The 12941-nt window shown below is 41.9% G+C and overlaps 1 protein-coding gene across 3 annotated transcripts in view; it reads left to right on the top strand.

Moving 5' to 3' along the window:
- Positions 1-12737, top strand: part of HAL (histidine ammonia-lyase) — a 28291-nt gene extending 15554 nt beyond the window's left edge. For 2 of the 3 annotated variants that reach the window (XM_011934230.1, XM_011934212.1), the window contains 4 exons: positions 1875-2009; positions 8725-8833; positions 8933-9002; positions 11038-12737. In XM_011934230.1, coding sequence (XP_011789620.1) covers positions 1875-2009; positions 8725-8833; positions 8933-9002; positions 11038-11178 — 455 coding nt within the window. In that variant the 3' untranslated portion in view covers positions 11179-12737. The remainder of the gene's footprint in view (positions 1-1874; positions 2010-8724; positions 8834-8932; positions 9003-11037) is intronic. The other variant, XM_011934222.1, reaches the window with a different exon arrangement.
- The last annotated feature ends 204 nt before the right edge of the window (positions 12738-12941 follow it).

Here is a 12941-nt window from a genome sequence, read left to right as displayed (position 1 = left end):
AAGATTGTAAGAGACAGATGGAGTAACACATCAGAACAGTCCCTGGCACTAAGTAAGTGCTAAGGGCCTCATTTATATTCATTCACTTAATTGTCACAATTGTCACCTGAAGTAAGTGCTATTATTATCTATAGATTAATATCTGAAGATCTGAGAGTTAAGAGACTTGCCCAATATTGCACAGCTGGCAAGATGTAAAGCAGAATTCAAACCTGTGAATTTTGGCATGCAAAATTGTGCTTTTACTTTAATTAATGAGGATCTCATTTTAATCCATACTAATCCAACCCTAAAAGAGGGTTGTCAAATTTAACAAACACAGGATGACTACTTAAATTTGAATTATTTGGGACATACTTATACTACAAAAATTATGTTTTTAAATCTAAAATCAAAATTTAACTGGGCATCCTCTACTTTATCTACCCTACCCTAAAAGGCAGGATAGCATGAGTTATTACATGCGTAGACACTAGATTAGAAGCCCAGCTCTGCCATCTACTAGATCTGTGAGCCTCTTTATCCTGTTGATCCTCAATTTACACCTGCATAAAATGGAGATGACAAATTTACCTAAGGGGGTAGTTTGGAGGATTAAATGAATTGATGCATATAAAGCCTGGCATATCATAAGCACTAAATAAATACTAGTTGCTATTATTTCCAACCAACACAAATAACCAACTAAGAGCCACTGAATTCACCTCCTCTGACCCAGTATCTTCTATTTGCTCACTTGCTTATTAATAAAATAACCCTTTAACAGGTAGAAACTTCTCACAATAACATAGTGGGGGAGTAGTCGTTGATTTCTAGAGAACATGATGGACATTGGGAAGCTTCATTTGAATATGTTTTAGTTTCCCAAGCTGCCTATTGAGGTTGTTTGGCTTGCTTTCATTGCAGTAAAATTAGGGTTTTTCTTTTTTTGGCCCTTGTAAGTTATCTCTCTGAACAAGCCTCACCACAGGTTGCTTATCCATATAGTCCTCAGTTTAGGGTCCAAGGACTGGGGACTTACAGTGCTGAAACCTGGAAAGTCCTTGGCCAACCAACATGACCTTGACAAAGTAGCATGACCCTAGTTTAAAGCTAGATCATCTTAGGATATGATCCCGTACGGCATAGAAAACAACGGAAACTTCACCCATGACCACTCTTAAAGCCTAAGAAAGAGAAGAGACTTTGAGTCTGACCTTTCCTGACTTCTAAGCTAGGGCAAGGGAACTTCCTAACCTAAGTCCTTGCTACTTATAGTGTAGTCCTCAGACCAACAATATGGCCATTACCTGAGAGCTTGTTAGAACAGCAGACTCTCAGGCTGCGCTGGAAAGCTCGACAGTCCTATATCTTGGTCCTCTCTAGAATTCCCCCTCCTCCCAGATACTTCTGGCAGTCATCGAGCCCCTGTTTACATCCACTTATATCATCCTTGAACATTCTGAAGTCTTAAATTTTCTTCCCCAAGATTTGTGGGTCTAGCCTCAGTCCCCAAATGCCACGCTTGAATTCTGGTGACACAACCAAATTGATCTCAAGTACCTGAAAATGGCCATCATGTCTCTTTCTCCCCTAGTCTCCCTGGCATGCTAAATGCTTCCCAGGTTTTCATCTTGGCCTTGTTATATTAGAATTCCCAGCTGTCCCATCCCCCTCCTACCTCAGAACTCACTATTGCTTTAGAGTCCTCACCTGGGGAAAAATACGACCTGCTTCCTTTTCCCAAAGCAGCTTTCTACCATCAGGGCTTGAATAATGTCCCAGATCTTCTGGAGAGTGTATCCCATGCCGTGGAGCACTCTGTGGAAGCCAGGGGTCCTTCAGACAGCTCATCCTATGAGGAGCACTTCTTAACTGGCACTGGTCTCTCGCAGTTTCTGAGAACAAGGCTCTGTGCCATCCCTCGTCTGTTGACTCCCTCTCCACCAGTGCGGCCACGGAGGACCACGTCTCCATGGGAGGATGGGCAGCCAGGAAGGCCCTCAGGGTCATCGAGCACGTGGAGCAAGGTAATGCTGATGAGTCCGGGATGGCGGGCCTCCCTGATAGACCACTGTGCCTGTGCTTCTCAGGTGGGATTGCCCACCAGCAACATCAGCATCACCTGGAAACCTGTTAGGAAGGCAGACTCTCAGGCCTCCTTCCAGGCCGGCTAATTCAGAAACTCTAGGAGGAGAGCGGAGCAATCTGTGTTTAACGAACCCTCCAGGTGATTCTGATCTTCGCTAAAGATTAAGAACCTTGCTCTGTCGCCCAGGCTGGAGTGCAGTGGTGTGATCTTGGCTCACTGCAACCTCTGCCTCCCAGGTTCAAGCGATTCTCCTGCCTCAGCCTCCCAAGTAGCTGAAATCACGGGCGTGCGCCACTAAGCCAATTTTTGTGTTTTTAGTAGAGACGAGGTTTCACCGCATTGGCCAGGCTCGTCTCCAGCTCCTGACCTCAATTGATCTGCCCACTTCGGCCTCTCAAAGTGTTGAGATTACAGGCATGAGCCACCCTACCTGGCCTGTTTATTCTGTTTTTAAAGAAAGAGGAATTGCTTTCCTTTAGGCATTTTTCTCTATGTTTCTAAGTTTACCCAACAGTATTGGAAGCAGATGGCTGACAAAAGAATATCTCAATTTTAAGATAAATGTGAGAGTTCAGTCCTTTTTTTGGTAACGGTTGTGTTGACATATAATTCACATATCTTATACTTCACTCACTTAAACTGTACAGTTTAATGGGTTTTGGTAGATTCACAGAGCTGTGCATGCATCGCCACAATCAATTTTAGAATGTTTTCATCAGCCCGCAAGGACACTGGTGCTCTTCAACCCTGACCTCCCTGTTCTCCCTACTCCCCCAGTCCTAGTCCGAGTCCGAATCTACCTTCTGTCTCCGTCTTTGTTTTTGTTGTTTGTTTTCCTATTCTGGACATTTCATGTGAATGGAATCCCATAGTCTTTTGTGTCTATCTTTTTTTAGTTAGTAAAATGTTTACTTTTTCTAATTTTTCATATACTCTTGCTCCTTCTAATAGTAAAACATTTTCAAGACTCATGCATGTTGTAGCATAAATCAGTCCTTTATTCCTTTTTATACCCAAATAATATTCCATCATATAAATATACCACATTCTGTTTATCCCTTCAAACACTTGATTTGTTTCCACCTTTTGGCTAATATGAATAATTCTGCTATGAACATGTGCAAGTTTCTGTGTGGATGGTGTTTTCATTTCTCTAGGGTGGAATTGCTGGGTCATATGGTAACTCTATGCCCATCTTTTTAGGAACTTCCAGACTGTTTTCCAAAGTGGCTACACCATGTTATGTTCCCACCAGCAGTATTTGAAGGTTGCGATTTCTCCACATCCTTGCCAGCACTTCTTTCTTTCTTTATTTTTTTTGAGACAGGGTTCCCCTCTGTCACCCAGGCGGGAGTGCAGTGGCATGAACATGGCCACTGAAGCCTTGACTCCCCGGAATTAAACCATTATCCCAGCTCAGCCTCCTGAGTAGCTGGGACCACAGGCATGGGCCACCGTGCCCAGCTAATTTTTTTATTTTTTGTAGATATAGGGTCTCACTATATTGCCCAAGCTGGTCTCAAACTCCTGGGCTCAAATGATCCTCCTGCCTCAGCTCTCAAGGTGCTGTGATTACGATCAGGAGGCCGGGCGCAGTGGCTCAAGCCTGTAATCCCAGCACTTTGGGAGGCCGAGACGGGCGGATCACGAGGTCAGGAGATCGAGACCATCCTGGCTAACACGGTGAAACCCCGTCTCTACTAAAAAAAAAAAAACTAGCCAGGAGAGGTGGCAGGCACCTGTAGTCCCAGCTACTCGGGAGGCTGAGGCAGGAGAATGGCGTAAACCCGGGGGGCGGAGCTTGTAGTGAGCTGAGATCCGGCCACTGCACTCCAGCCCCGGCGACAGAGCAAGACTCCATCTCAAAAAAAAAAAAAAAAAAAAAAGATCAGGAGCCACTGCACCTGACCTAGGACTTGTTATTATCAATCTACCATAATGTGTTCCTTATATTCATTCTTCACAAGGATTCTCTATTGAACATGTTGCCCTGGTCTAAAGCTTAGAGTCACCCTTCTCTATCGATTATCTTCTATCTAGTTCATCAGCAAATCAATCCTACCTTCAAAAGACACCAATCCAGCCTCTGCCATCTCCTTCTGATGGGTCTTCCTTTCTTTTTCTTAAAATAATTTCTTAAATGGCTCTTGGTTACTCCCATTTGGATTTTTTTTTCTTTTTCTTTTTAGATGGGTCTTAGTCCCCTTCTTTTCACTAATGTTTCTCTCTAGGAACCACACACAATAAACTAGAATGAGCTTTTGAAAGCGTAATTTAGACCACAGCATGCCCCTGTGGGAAATTTACCAGTTACTTTCTATTGCTCAAGATAACATCCAACCCCCTTACTGAAGCCAATGGTAACATGGCTGGTTACATGATCCAGCTTCTGCCTGTCACTGCAACCTCTCTCCATCCCATTTTCAATCCTGAAACCCCAGTGTTGTTCTTGTATCTGCCAAAAAATTGCATCCCTACCTCAGCACTTGCTGGACTGCTTGCCTGCAGCACTGGCCCCGAGGACTGCACTCATTCTATCTCTGGAACTGCCTAGAATTCATCTGAGATGCCTTCCTTGTCTACCTCAGCTAAAGCAGCAACCATTATTTCATTTGTTTGTTGTTGTTATTTTCCTAACAGCACTTAGTATAATACCTGTGATATACTTAGGCTTGTCTTTCCTAGTAAAATATAAGGTCTATTGGGGCAGGGATCTTCTCTGTCTTGATCACACCCCTAGGTGGACCTAGAACATCTAGAACCATGCCTGACCCAGACTGGATGCTCAAATGTTTGCATGACAATAAAGGTGGCACTATAGGTCCAAATGATAGATGCAGCTTGTCCAATGTAGTTCTCTCCTTTTATATCAGAAACGTGTAGTTGGCAAAAAAAAAAAAAAAAAAAAAAAAAAAAAAAAAAAAAAAAAAAAAAAAAAAAAAAAAAAAAAAAAAAAAAAAAAAGAAGGCACTTTGTGTATCAAACACGTTTATTGTTTGTTTTTTGTTGTTAAATATATTTATTAGAGAACAAAAAAATGAGGGGGCAGGTAAGCATTTTAATAGGCTGGATAAACAGGAATCTTCCTGGTCAGGTGTGCGTAGTTGCTTTTTTTTTCTTTTTCTTTTTTTTTTTTTGAGACTGAGTCTCACTCTGTCTCCCAGGCTGGGGTGCAGTGGCACGATCTCAGCTTACTGCAAACTCTGTTTCCCCAGTTCAAGCAATTCTCCTGCTACAGCCTCCCGAGTAGCTGGGATTACGGGTGAGCACCACCACGCCCAGCTAATTTTTTTTTTTTTAATAATTATTATACTTTAAGTTCTAGGGTACATATAAGCACGTTTATTGTTAATTAAATTTGCTTTGTCTATGTATATTAAACAAATACCTATAAATCTTGGAATCCGGTGATGCTGGATATAGGGTATAAGCACCTGCTTATTACTAGTGATTCTTTGTTACACAGGTAACTAGTGTGGGAACACAGAAAGAATAATTCCACCTGACTGGGGCGGAAAGACATCTACCACTTGAGCACAGTGGATTAAACAGTGAAAGAGATGTACTTGGCCTCTGCCCTCTTAGAAATTTAAGTCTAGCCAGAGAAGTAGATATTGAACAACATGGTAACTTTTCGTAGCACTTAACACAATTATAAAAACAGTTCTAGGAGGAAATAACTGAACATGATCTAGTCTGAAAGAACCAGAAAAGGTGCTTCTGAAGAAGTATTTAAGATTAAGGCCTAAACAGCAAATAGAGCCAGCTAATGGATATGTGTATGTGCACATGAATAAAAGTGCCACATTAGCTTCACAAGGAAAAGGAAAGGGGATGTGCACAAAATATATTGTCTTGGGTTATATTGAGATGGGATATCCAAGTACAGATGCAGAACTCAGGAACGTCTGAAGATTCATCTTTTTTTCTTTCTTTCTTTTTTTTTTTTTTTGAGACAAGGTCTCACTCTGCTGCCCAGTCTGGAGTGCAGTGGTGAGATCTCAGCTCACTGCAACCTCCACTTTCTGGGCTCAAGCAATTCTCTCACCTCAGTCTCCCAAGTAGCTGGACTACAGGCATATGCCACCAGTGGGCTGGGCTAATTTTTATATTTTTGGTAGAGATGGGGTTTTGCCATGTTGCCTGGGCTGGTCTTGAACTCCTGGGCTCAAGTGATCCGCCCGCCTTGGCTTTCCAAAATACTGGGTTTGCAGGCATGAGCCACCGCACCTAGCCATGTCCTCGGATTAATGATGAAGGTCAGCATTCTCTGCACAGAGGCAGCTGAAAACTACTAGACATAAGGAGAGAATACCAGGAACAGAACCTTGCATTCGAGGGAAAAGGCATAACCTGAAACGTAATAGCCTATGGGAGGAAGGAGGGAAAACTTTTCAAAGGAAATAGCTTCAAGAGCTCAGGGTAGCAGAGGTCTGCAAGGTCAAGAGAAGCATCTTTTTTTAGAGAAAGGAAGACAGGTATAAATTAACCTCAGAGATAGATAAAATGAATAGTGTTCAAATTGTAAAACTTTGAGAACATATTTGCAATACATCTAAGTAGAACATACGTTTGCAATATATCTAAGTGGTACCATTATTTATTTGCTTGGGATTATTTTAATTAATGTGAATTATACTCTGTTAAAGTGAAGATAATAATCATATAAAACCAAAAGGTGTTTCCATGGTTCTTCCGATACGTGTTTTCAGTGTGTTTAAGAAATTTATTTTGAGGATCGAAGATTTGAAGGATTATTAGGCCACAGAATATCAGCTTATTTCAAAATAAATGAGAGCCATTTGAAATATATCCAGCGAAATCAAGATGCATCGAACCCCTTGAATTTGTAACAAGAAAGTGTCAGACTTTTAAAATTCCAATTGATGGATTCAGGGAGAACTGCTAGCAACAAAGAGCATTTAACCAAATGTTGCAGAGGTAGCCACTTAAGGTTTTCCTGACATGTTTCACATTTATGTTGCAAATATTTACTTCCCAGTTTTTTCTGGTCTTTGACATTACCTATCAGACCACACTTCTCATGATGTAACATCACATCACCAACACATATTGAACATTTTTTTATGTGCATACAGTCTTTTAATTCATTTAACCTGCACAGGAACCCTAAAAGGTAAGTACTATTATTCCATTTGATAGGACAGGAAACCAAGGCAGAGGTTAAATAATGTGCTCGGGGTTATGCAGATAGTAAATGGCAATGCTAGAATTGCAATCCCAGGCAGTTGGTTCAAGTTCACTGTCTTAACCACTCCCCTATGCTGCCATATTGATTCCAAAAAATGAACTAACATCTTCATGGTTTATTGGACTTCCATTTGCATGATTGCTTCATATATGTCCTCCCATGGAAGTATGTCAAAATGAAATCACTGTGCGTTAAGAGTATGCTACTTTAGTCAGATCTTTGTAATACCTGTAAGGTTTGGGACTGGAAAATAGGGTCATTGATTTGGCAATAAGCCAGGATTTATTCCAGTCATCTAAGTGGCTTTAAATGAATAATATCTCTTACCTGCCAACTCCTCACTCAACTTCTTTGATCAAGATGGATGACAAGTGTTTCCTATTTCCACCTTTATGTAAATTTCAAGTTGCTTTTAGTTTTGCTCTTCTCTTTGGCTTGAAATACCTGGCACATAGACCCCTGTCAAGGATTTGAAGGAGTCAGTGAATGCGCAAGTGAGTCTTTAGTTGCCCTGGAACTAACTCCGTAATGTCTATTTCAGGCCTTCAAGCTTAAAGGTTCTCAAGTCAACTAAAGCAGAAATCTTTATATTGTCTTTCTGAGCTAAGAACACTTATTAAATGTGCCATACCTGTAATAAATTTTGAATATTGGAATCTGTATTTCTTTACATTTGACCCAGTCTAGATTATGAAGAAGTTTTTTACTGAAATGTAATTCAAGGTTAACCCACTTTGGATTTCATTACTTGCCAAGAAAATTAGTTTAGAAGCTTAAAGTTGATCAGATTGTCTAGGTGGTTAACCCAAATAGAGTATTAAAAACATTTGACTTCTTGTCTTTCAATTTATGAAGTACATTATGAACTCTGGTAAGTGCAGACAGGTCACAATGGGAGAGGATGAAGTTGTGAAATTCCCTGTGGACCTGGAAGCAATTTCTCATCTTCTAGTCCAGTATCCCCACCTCTCAATTCATATGGAATTGGAAACCATGAGATTTAAAGCATCTCAATGAAATGCATACAATTATTTAATAGAGCTGGGGCTCAAGATGTGGATCAGCTCTTCTTTCTTACCTCCTTCCCTACCCACATGGCCCAAACTTGGCCAACAAACCTTGGTTAGAGGATGTGAATGGGGGGCATGGCAGATTTTGCTAGTGCAAATGAATGGGCAGCTTCCTGGGTAGGTGTGTGGGTCTGGTAATTATTCAGGTAAATGTCTCAATTCTCCTCTTCTCAGCATTAAAGATACAGTCAAGGGGTTAGAAAACAGATTAAAATGGCAACTGAATACCAAAGCAACTTAATTCTACCAATAGACAGAGAACGAACCATCTGTTAGTTGGCCGGTGATGGGCGTCAACTTTGGGAAATCCACGTTCCTCAAGCATGAAGTCAGACTTTCATAAGCTACCCTCTTGGAATTTCTTGTTTCAGTGCTGGCCATCGAGCTCCTTGCAGCCTGCCAGGGTATAGAGTTTCTACGTCCCCTGAAAACAACCACTCCACTGGAGAAGGTCTATGACCTGGTGCGCTCTGTTGTAAGGTAAGATCAAACAGGTCTCTGAAAGTTACATCAGTTCAGCACGGTAAACCCTGGCAGGGCTTAATGTTTGGCTGATGGGTGAATGTGCTTTCCCTATAGGCCCTGGATAAAAGATCGCTTCATGGCCCCGGACATCGAGGCAGCGCACAGGCTGCTCCTGGAGCAGAAGGCAAGCTGGCCCCTTGGCTTGTTTCTTAATTTTCAATTGTTACAGGAAAGCAAAGTCGGGGATGGGGAAATATTGCCTTATTCTATTGTTTTCTGGCTATTCCTTGGGAATGAGCAGAAAGGTATTTCAGCAACAACTTGCAGCACCACTAAGAAGCCATGTAATAAACACTATGTGCCCCAGGGTGCAGCCAAATGTTGAATATCTAAGGATTAGAAACAGAAATGAATTTTAAATGGAGTTTTGGGACAATATTCATGGCAAAAAAATAAGATGTCAGGTTCATTGATGCCTCCCCACCCCTGCAAGATGTCCTCTTTGATTCAAAAGTATGTTCCCTTCCGGGTGACGCTATCACAACTACCACCACTGGGTGCAATGGCTGTGTAACCTGGAGGGAAAACCAAGGCCCAGGTGTTTACTTCAGAAGACTTTCCGTCTGTCTAGTGCTCTGGTGAGATGCGGGTTTTTCTTTCCTGTGTATTTCCACTGATTACATTGACCATACACTCAGCTGCCAGGTACAGATGTCCAGCGTGCTGGCTTATCTTTTAAATATCGTTTTTGAAGTGCTTTAAACCTTTTGAATAACTTGGGGGTGTTATGTTCCCTAGAATCGCTTGATTTCCTTAAAACAGCTGCTCTGTTCTGGGGGAGTGATTTTTCCCCGGGATTTTCACACCCATTATTTCTAAGCATGTCCTGCACTCTTGGTGGGGAAGCTGCTTTTCTGCTGCCAGTTTTGGTGCTAGGAGGGAGGTATGTGAGAGTTAGCCTTTAAGAGTATTCATTTTCTAAGGTCATAAAAAAAGAATAGGAAAGGCTCCTTGGCTGTCGGTGGCAGTTAAAAAGCAGCTATAAACCAAAAACGGGGCCTTAATTTGATTAAATTAAAAAAAAATTTTTTAGAGATGGGGGTCTTGCTATGTTGCCAAGGCTGGACTCGAACTCCTGGGCTCAAGTGATCCTCCCACTTTGGCCTCTTGAGTAGCTGGGACTACAGACACATGCCACCATGCCCGTCCAGGGCCTTACTTTGAGGTGATGGTATGCTTAAAAAAAAAAGAGGTTGGTGGGTGGGAGGTGAAAACTAACCAAGGATCTGAGGCAGTGCCTCTCCAACGTTAATGTGGCTATGAATCTTCTGGGCGTCTTGTTAAAATGCAGGTGTGGATTCAGTAGTTCTGGGTGAAGGCCAAGATGCTGACTTGTTCCAGGTGATGCTGATACTGCAGGGGCACAGGCCATGCTTTAAGTAGCAGGGTCAAAGGAACAGAGCCCCCGTGGCATGGAAATAAGGCAACAGGGAAATTCAATTCACTTCCTTTTATCATTTAAGGCTTGCTTTAGAAAACACACAGCTCCAGGCCATATGCGGTGGCTCACGCCTGTAATCCCAGCGAGCACCCTGGGAAGCCACCGTGGGTGGATCACTTGAGGCCAGAAGTTTGAGACCAGCCTGGCCAACATGGTGAAACCCTGTCTCTACTAAAAATACAAAAATTAGCCGGGTCTGGTGGCATGCGCCTGTAATTCCAGCTACTCAGGAGACTGAGGCACAAGAATTGCTTGAACCTGGGAGGTGGAGGTTGCCGTGAGCTGAGATCATGCTACTGCACTCCAGCCTGGGTGACAGAGTGAGACTCTGTCTCACAAAAACAAAACAAAACAAAATAAAACAAAAAAACCATGTAGGTCCCGTTAAGACCCTGGAGAAGCTATCCTTCACTCTGTCCACACTGAATTCTCTGGGTTTTGTTATTTGCTTTCTTGTTTTGCTTTGGAAAAGTATGCAGCTTAAAATCTTTATGATGACTTTAGAAAGTTTTGGACTTTGTATATTTACAGTCTTTAATGCAACCAAAGACTAATGGACACAGGTCATATGTCAAATGGCTTAAAATAAAGGCAAGCAAACAGCAGCTGTGTCCAGTCATGTATAGAGGATGTTTTGACTTCGGATGAAGTTGATGTGTAATAGCATGTGGAAACAATGTTGTCAATATTTCAACTTTGTTTTGTCCTTGCTTTTCAGGTTTGGGAAGTAGCTGCTCCATACATCGAAAAATACAGAATGGAGCATATTCCGGAATCAAGACCTCTTTCTCCAACAGCCTTTTCACTGAAATTTCTGCACAAGAAATCCACCAAAATCCCGGAGACTGAGGACCTTTAATGGGCTTTGTCATGGAGTAGCAAATCAGAGGGCAGTCAGTTTAGCACAAAGCAATACTAGGCTGAAGGAGAGACCTGAGAACTTTCCTAGGTAGATCAATCCATTGTATACTTCAGTTCTTCTAACGCCTACTTTGGTTAGGCTGATGGCAGTATTATAGTTGCTAAATTCAGCACTGTGTTCCTGTTGTCATGGTTCAAGACCTACCATGTATTTTCAGATTGTAGGAGTTTTCTTTCTTTCTTAACAATTTCAACAGGCCACTCACTCTTAAGGGTGAGAAGAATAACCACAATTGTATGTGCCTGTTTTACTCTTAGCATTAGATGAATTCAAATTTGGAAACAGATTGATAGCAATTTTTTCTAAAAACATTAGGCTTTTGTTAACCTTTTTTTGTTGTTGTTTTTAATTTGCTTCAACCAGTTGACTTTCTTTGGCTAATTTTACTTTGCATGATATGCCTTAATATGTCTTCATAAATAACCATTTTAAGTCATAATTTGTCCTTAAGCTGCTTTTTTCTTCTATTAATTGGATCATAGTAAAGAGTAGTCAATAGGGTCTTCAGCTATTAATTATAGAGGTGATTAAAACCAACAAGGGGTTTCATGCGCAAAGGAGATAAGGAATGAATATAAAGATTGCTATCTGGTGGCTGTTATTAAACTGTGTATTTCATATTTATCACTACACATATTCCCCAAATGTGTAGAGTTTGAGGTTAGTATTTTCACTTCCTAGGTGTTAGTACTCTATTCACATGCTTATTGTAACCTTCCTCATTTCACAGATAAGGAATCTCTGGGGATTAACCAACCTCCTTTCTGTAATGGTAATCATTAAAATGAGTCCTATTGACAAAGGTCAGATGGAGCCCTGGAATGTATTACCCAATCTGTTTTTTCCCCAAGAAGATAAAGGACCTTCAGGGATGGCTTAAGTGTATCTGTCCAAATGAAAGATGGATCACATGACCTCTTGGCTTCCCAAGGCTAAGCTCTGTGACTTTGCAGCCATGTGTGCATGTATGTGCAAGGCCCTTCAAGTGGTCTGAAACCGTGGCTCTAAAAACCATAGCTGGGGGAGAGGAGGACGGACACACTTGCCAGCTTGCCTACCTGATTGCCATCTAAAATGGGCCCATCAGTGGACTTCACAATAGAGTTTTCACTCTTTAGATTTGCAACCTGTCCACTGGAAAGGTGGACACTGAAGTGAAAACTGCTGCCCAGAGAAATGCAGAGAGCAAAAAATGTGCTGAGGAGCCTGTTTACCTAAAGGTTGTTCTTGGTGCTATTCTTTGTCAAAATGTGAACACACACAAATGAGGTTTGTGCATTGTCATCCGTGGCTGCCGTTGAGCCAGTAGCCCCCAGTGGTCTGACGGTGCTCATCGCTCCAGTTTGGGGAATGCTGGATTCTCATGGCCCCTGCAGTCCTCCAGGTCAAAATGACACTTTGTCACTGAGTTTTCTACAGGGCTCTATTAGTAACTGACAACACACGCCTTCAAGGGAACTTCAAGGGAGACATGGAATAAACTAAGTCTCAATTGCTTTATGATGTCGCTTTATTCTTAGGTTTTTATAACGGTTTAGTACCTCTAACAGCAGTTAATCAAGTTTCTGAAGGAACATATGCTTGACTCAGTACACTCTTTTTCCCACTGGCTAGCAACAAAAGAGTTGGAGGCATCAGGATTTCCTCCCCAGCCCCGCAGGCTCACCTGGGCTTTGTCACAAGTTGTCTCAGGGCAGCCG

Source organism: Colobus angolensis, unplaced genomic scaffold (genome assembly GCF_000951035.1).
Source record: "Colobus angolensis palliatus isolate OR3802 unplaced genomic scaffold, Cang.pa_1.0 Scaffold10, whole genome shotgun sequence".
Classification (NCBI taxonomy): domain Eukaryota; kingdom Metazoa; phylum Chordata; class Mammalia; order Primates; family Cercopithecidae; genus Colobus; species Colobus angolensis.
Note: the sequence above shows the minus strand (reverse complement) of the source record. Positions and strands in the feature narration are given on the sequence as shown.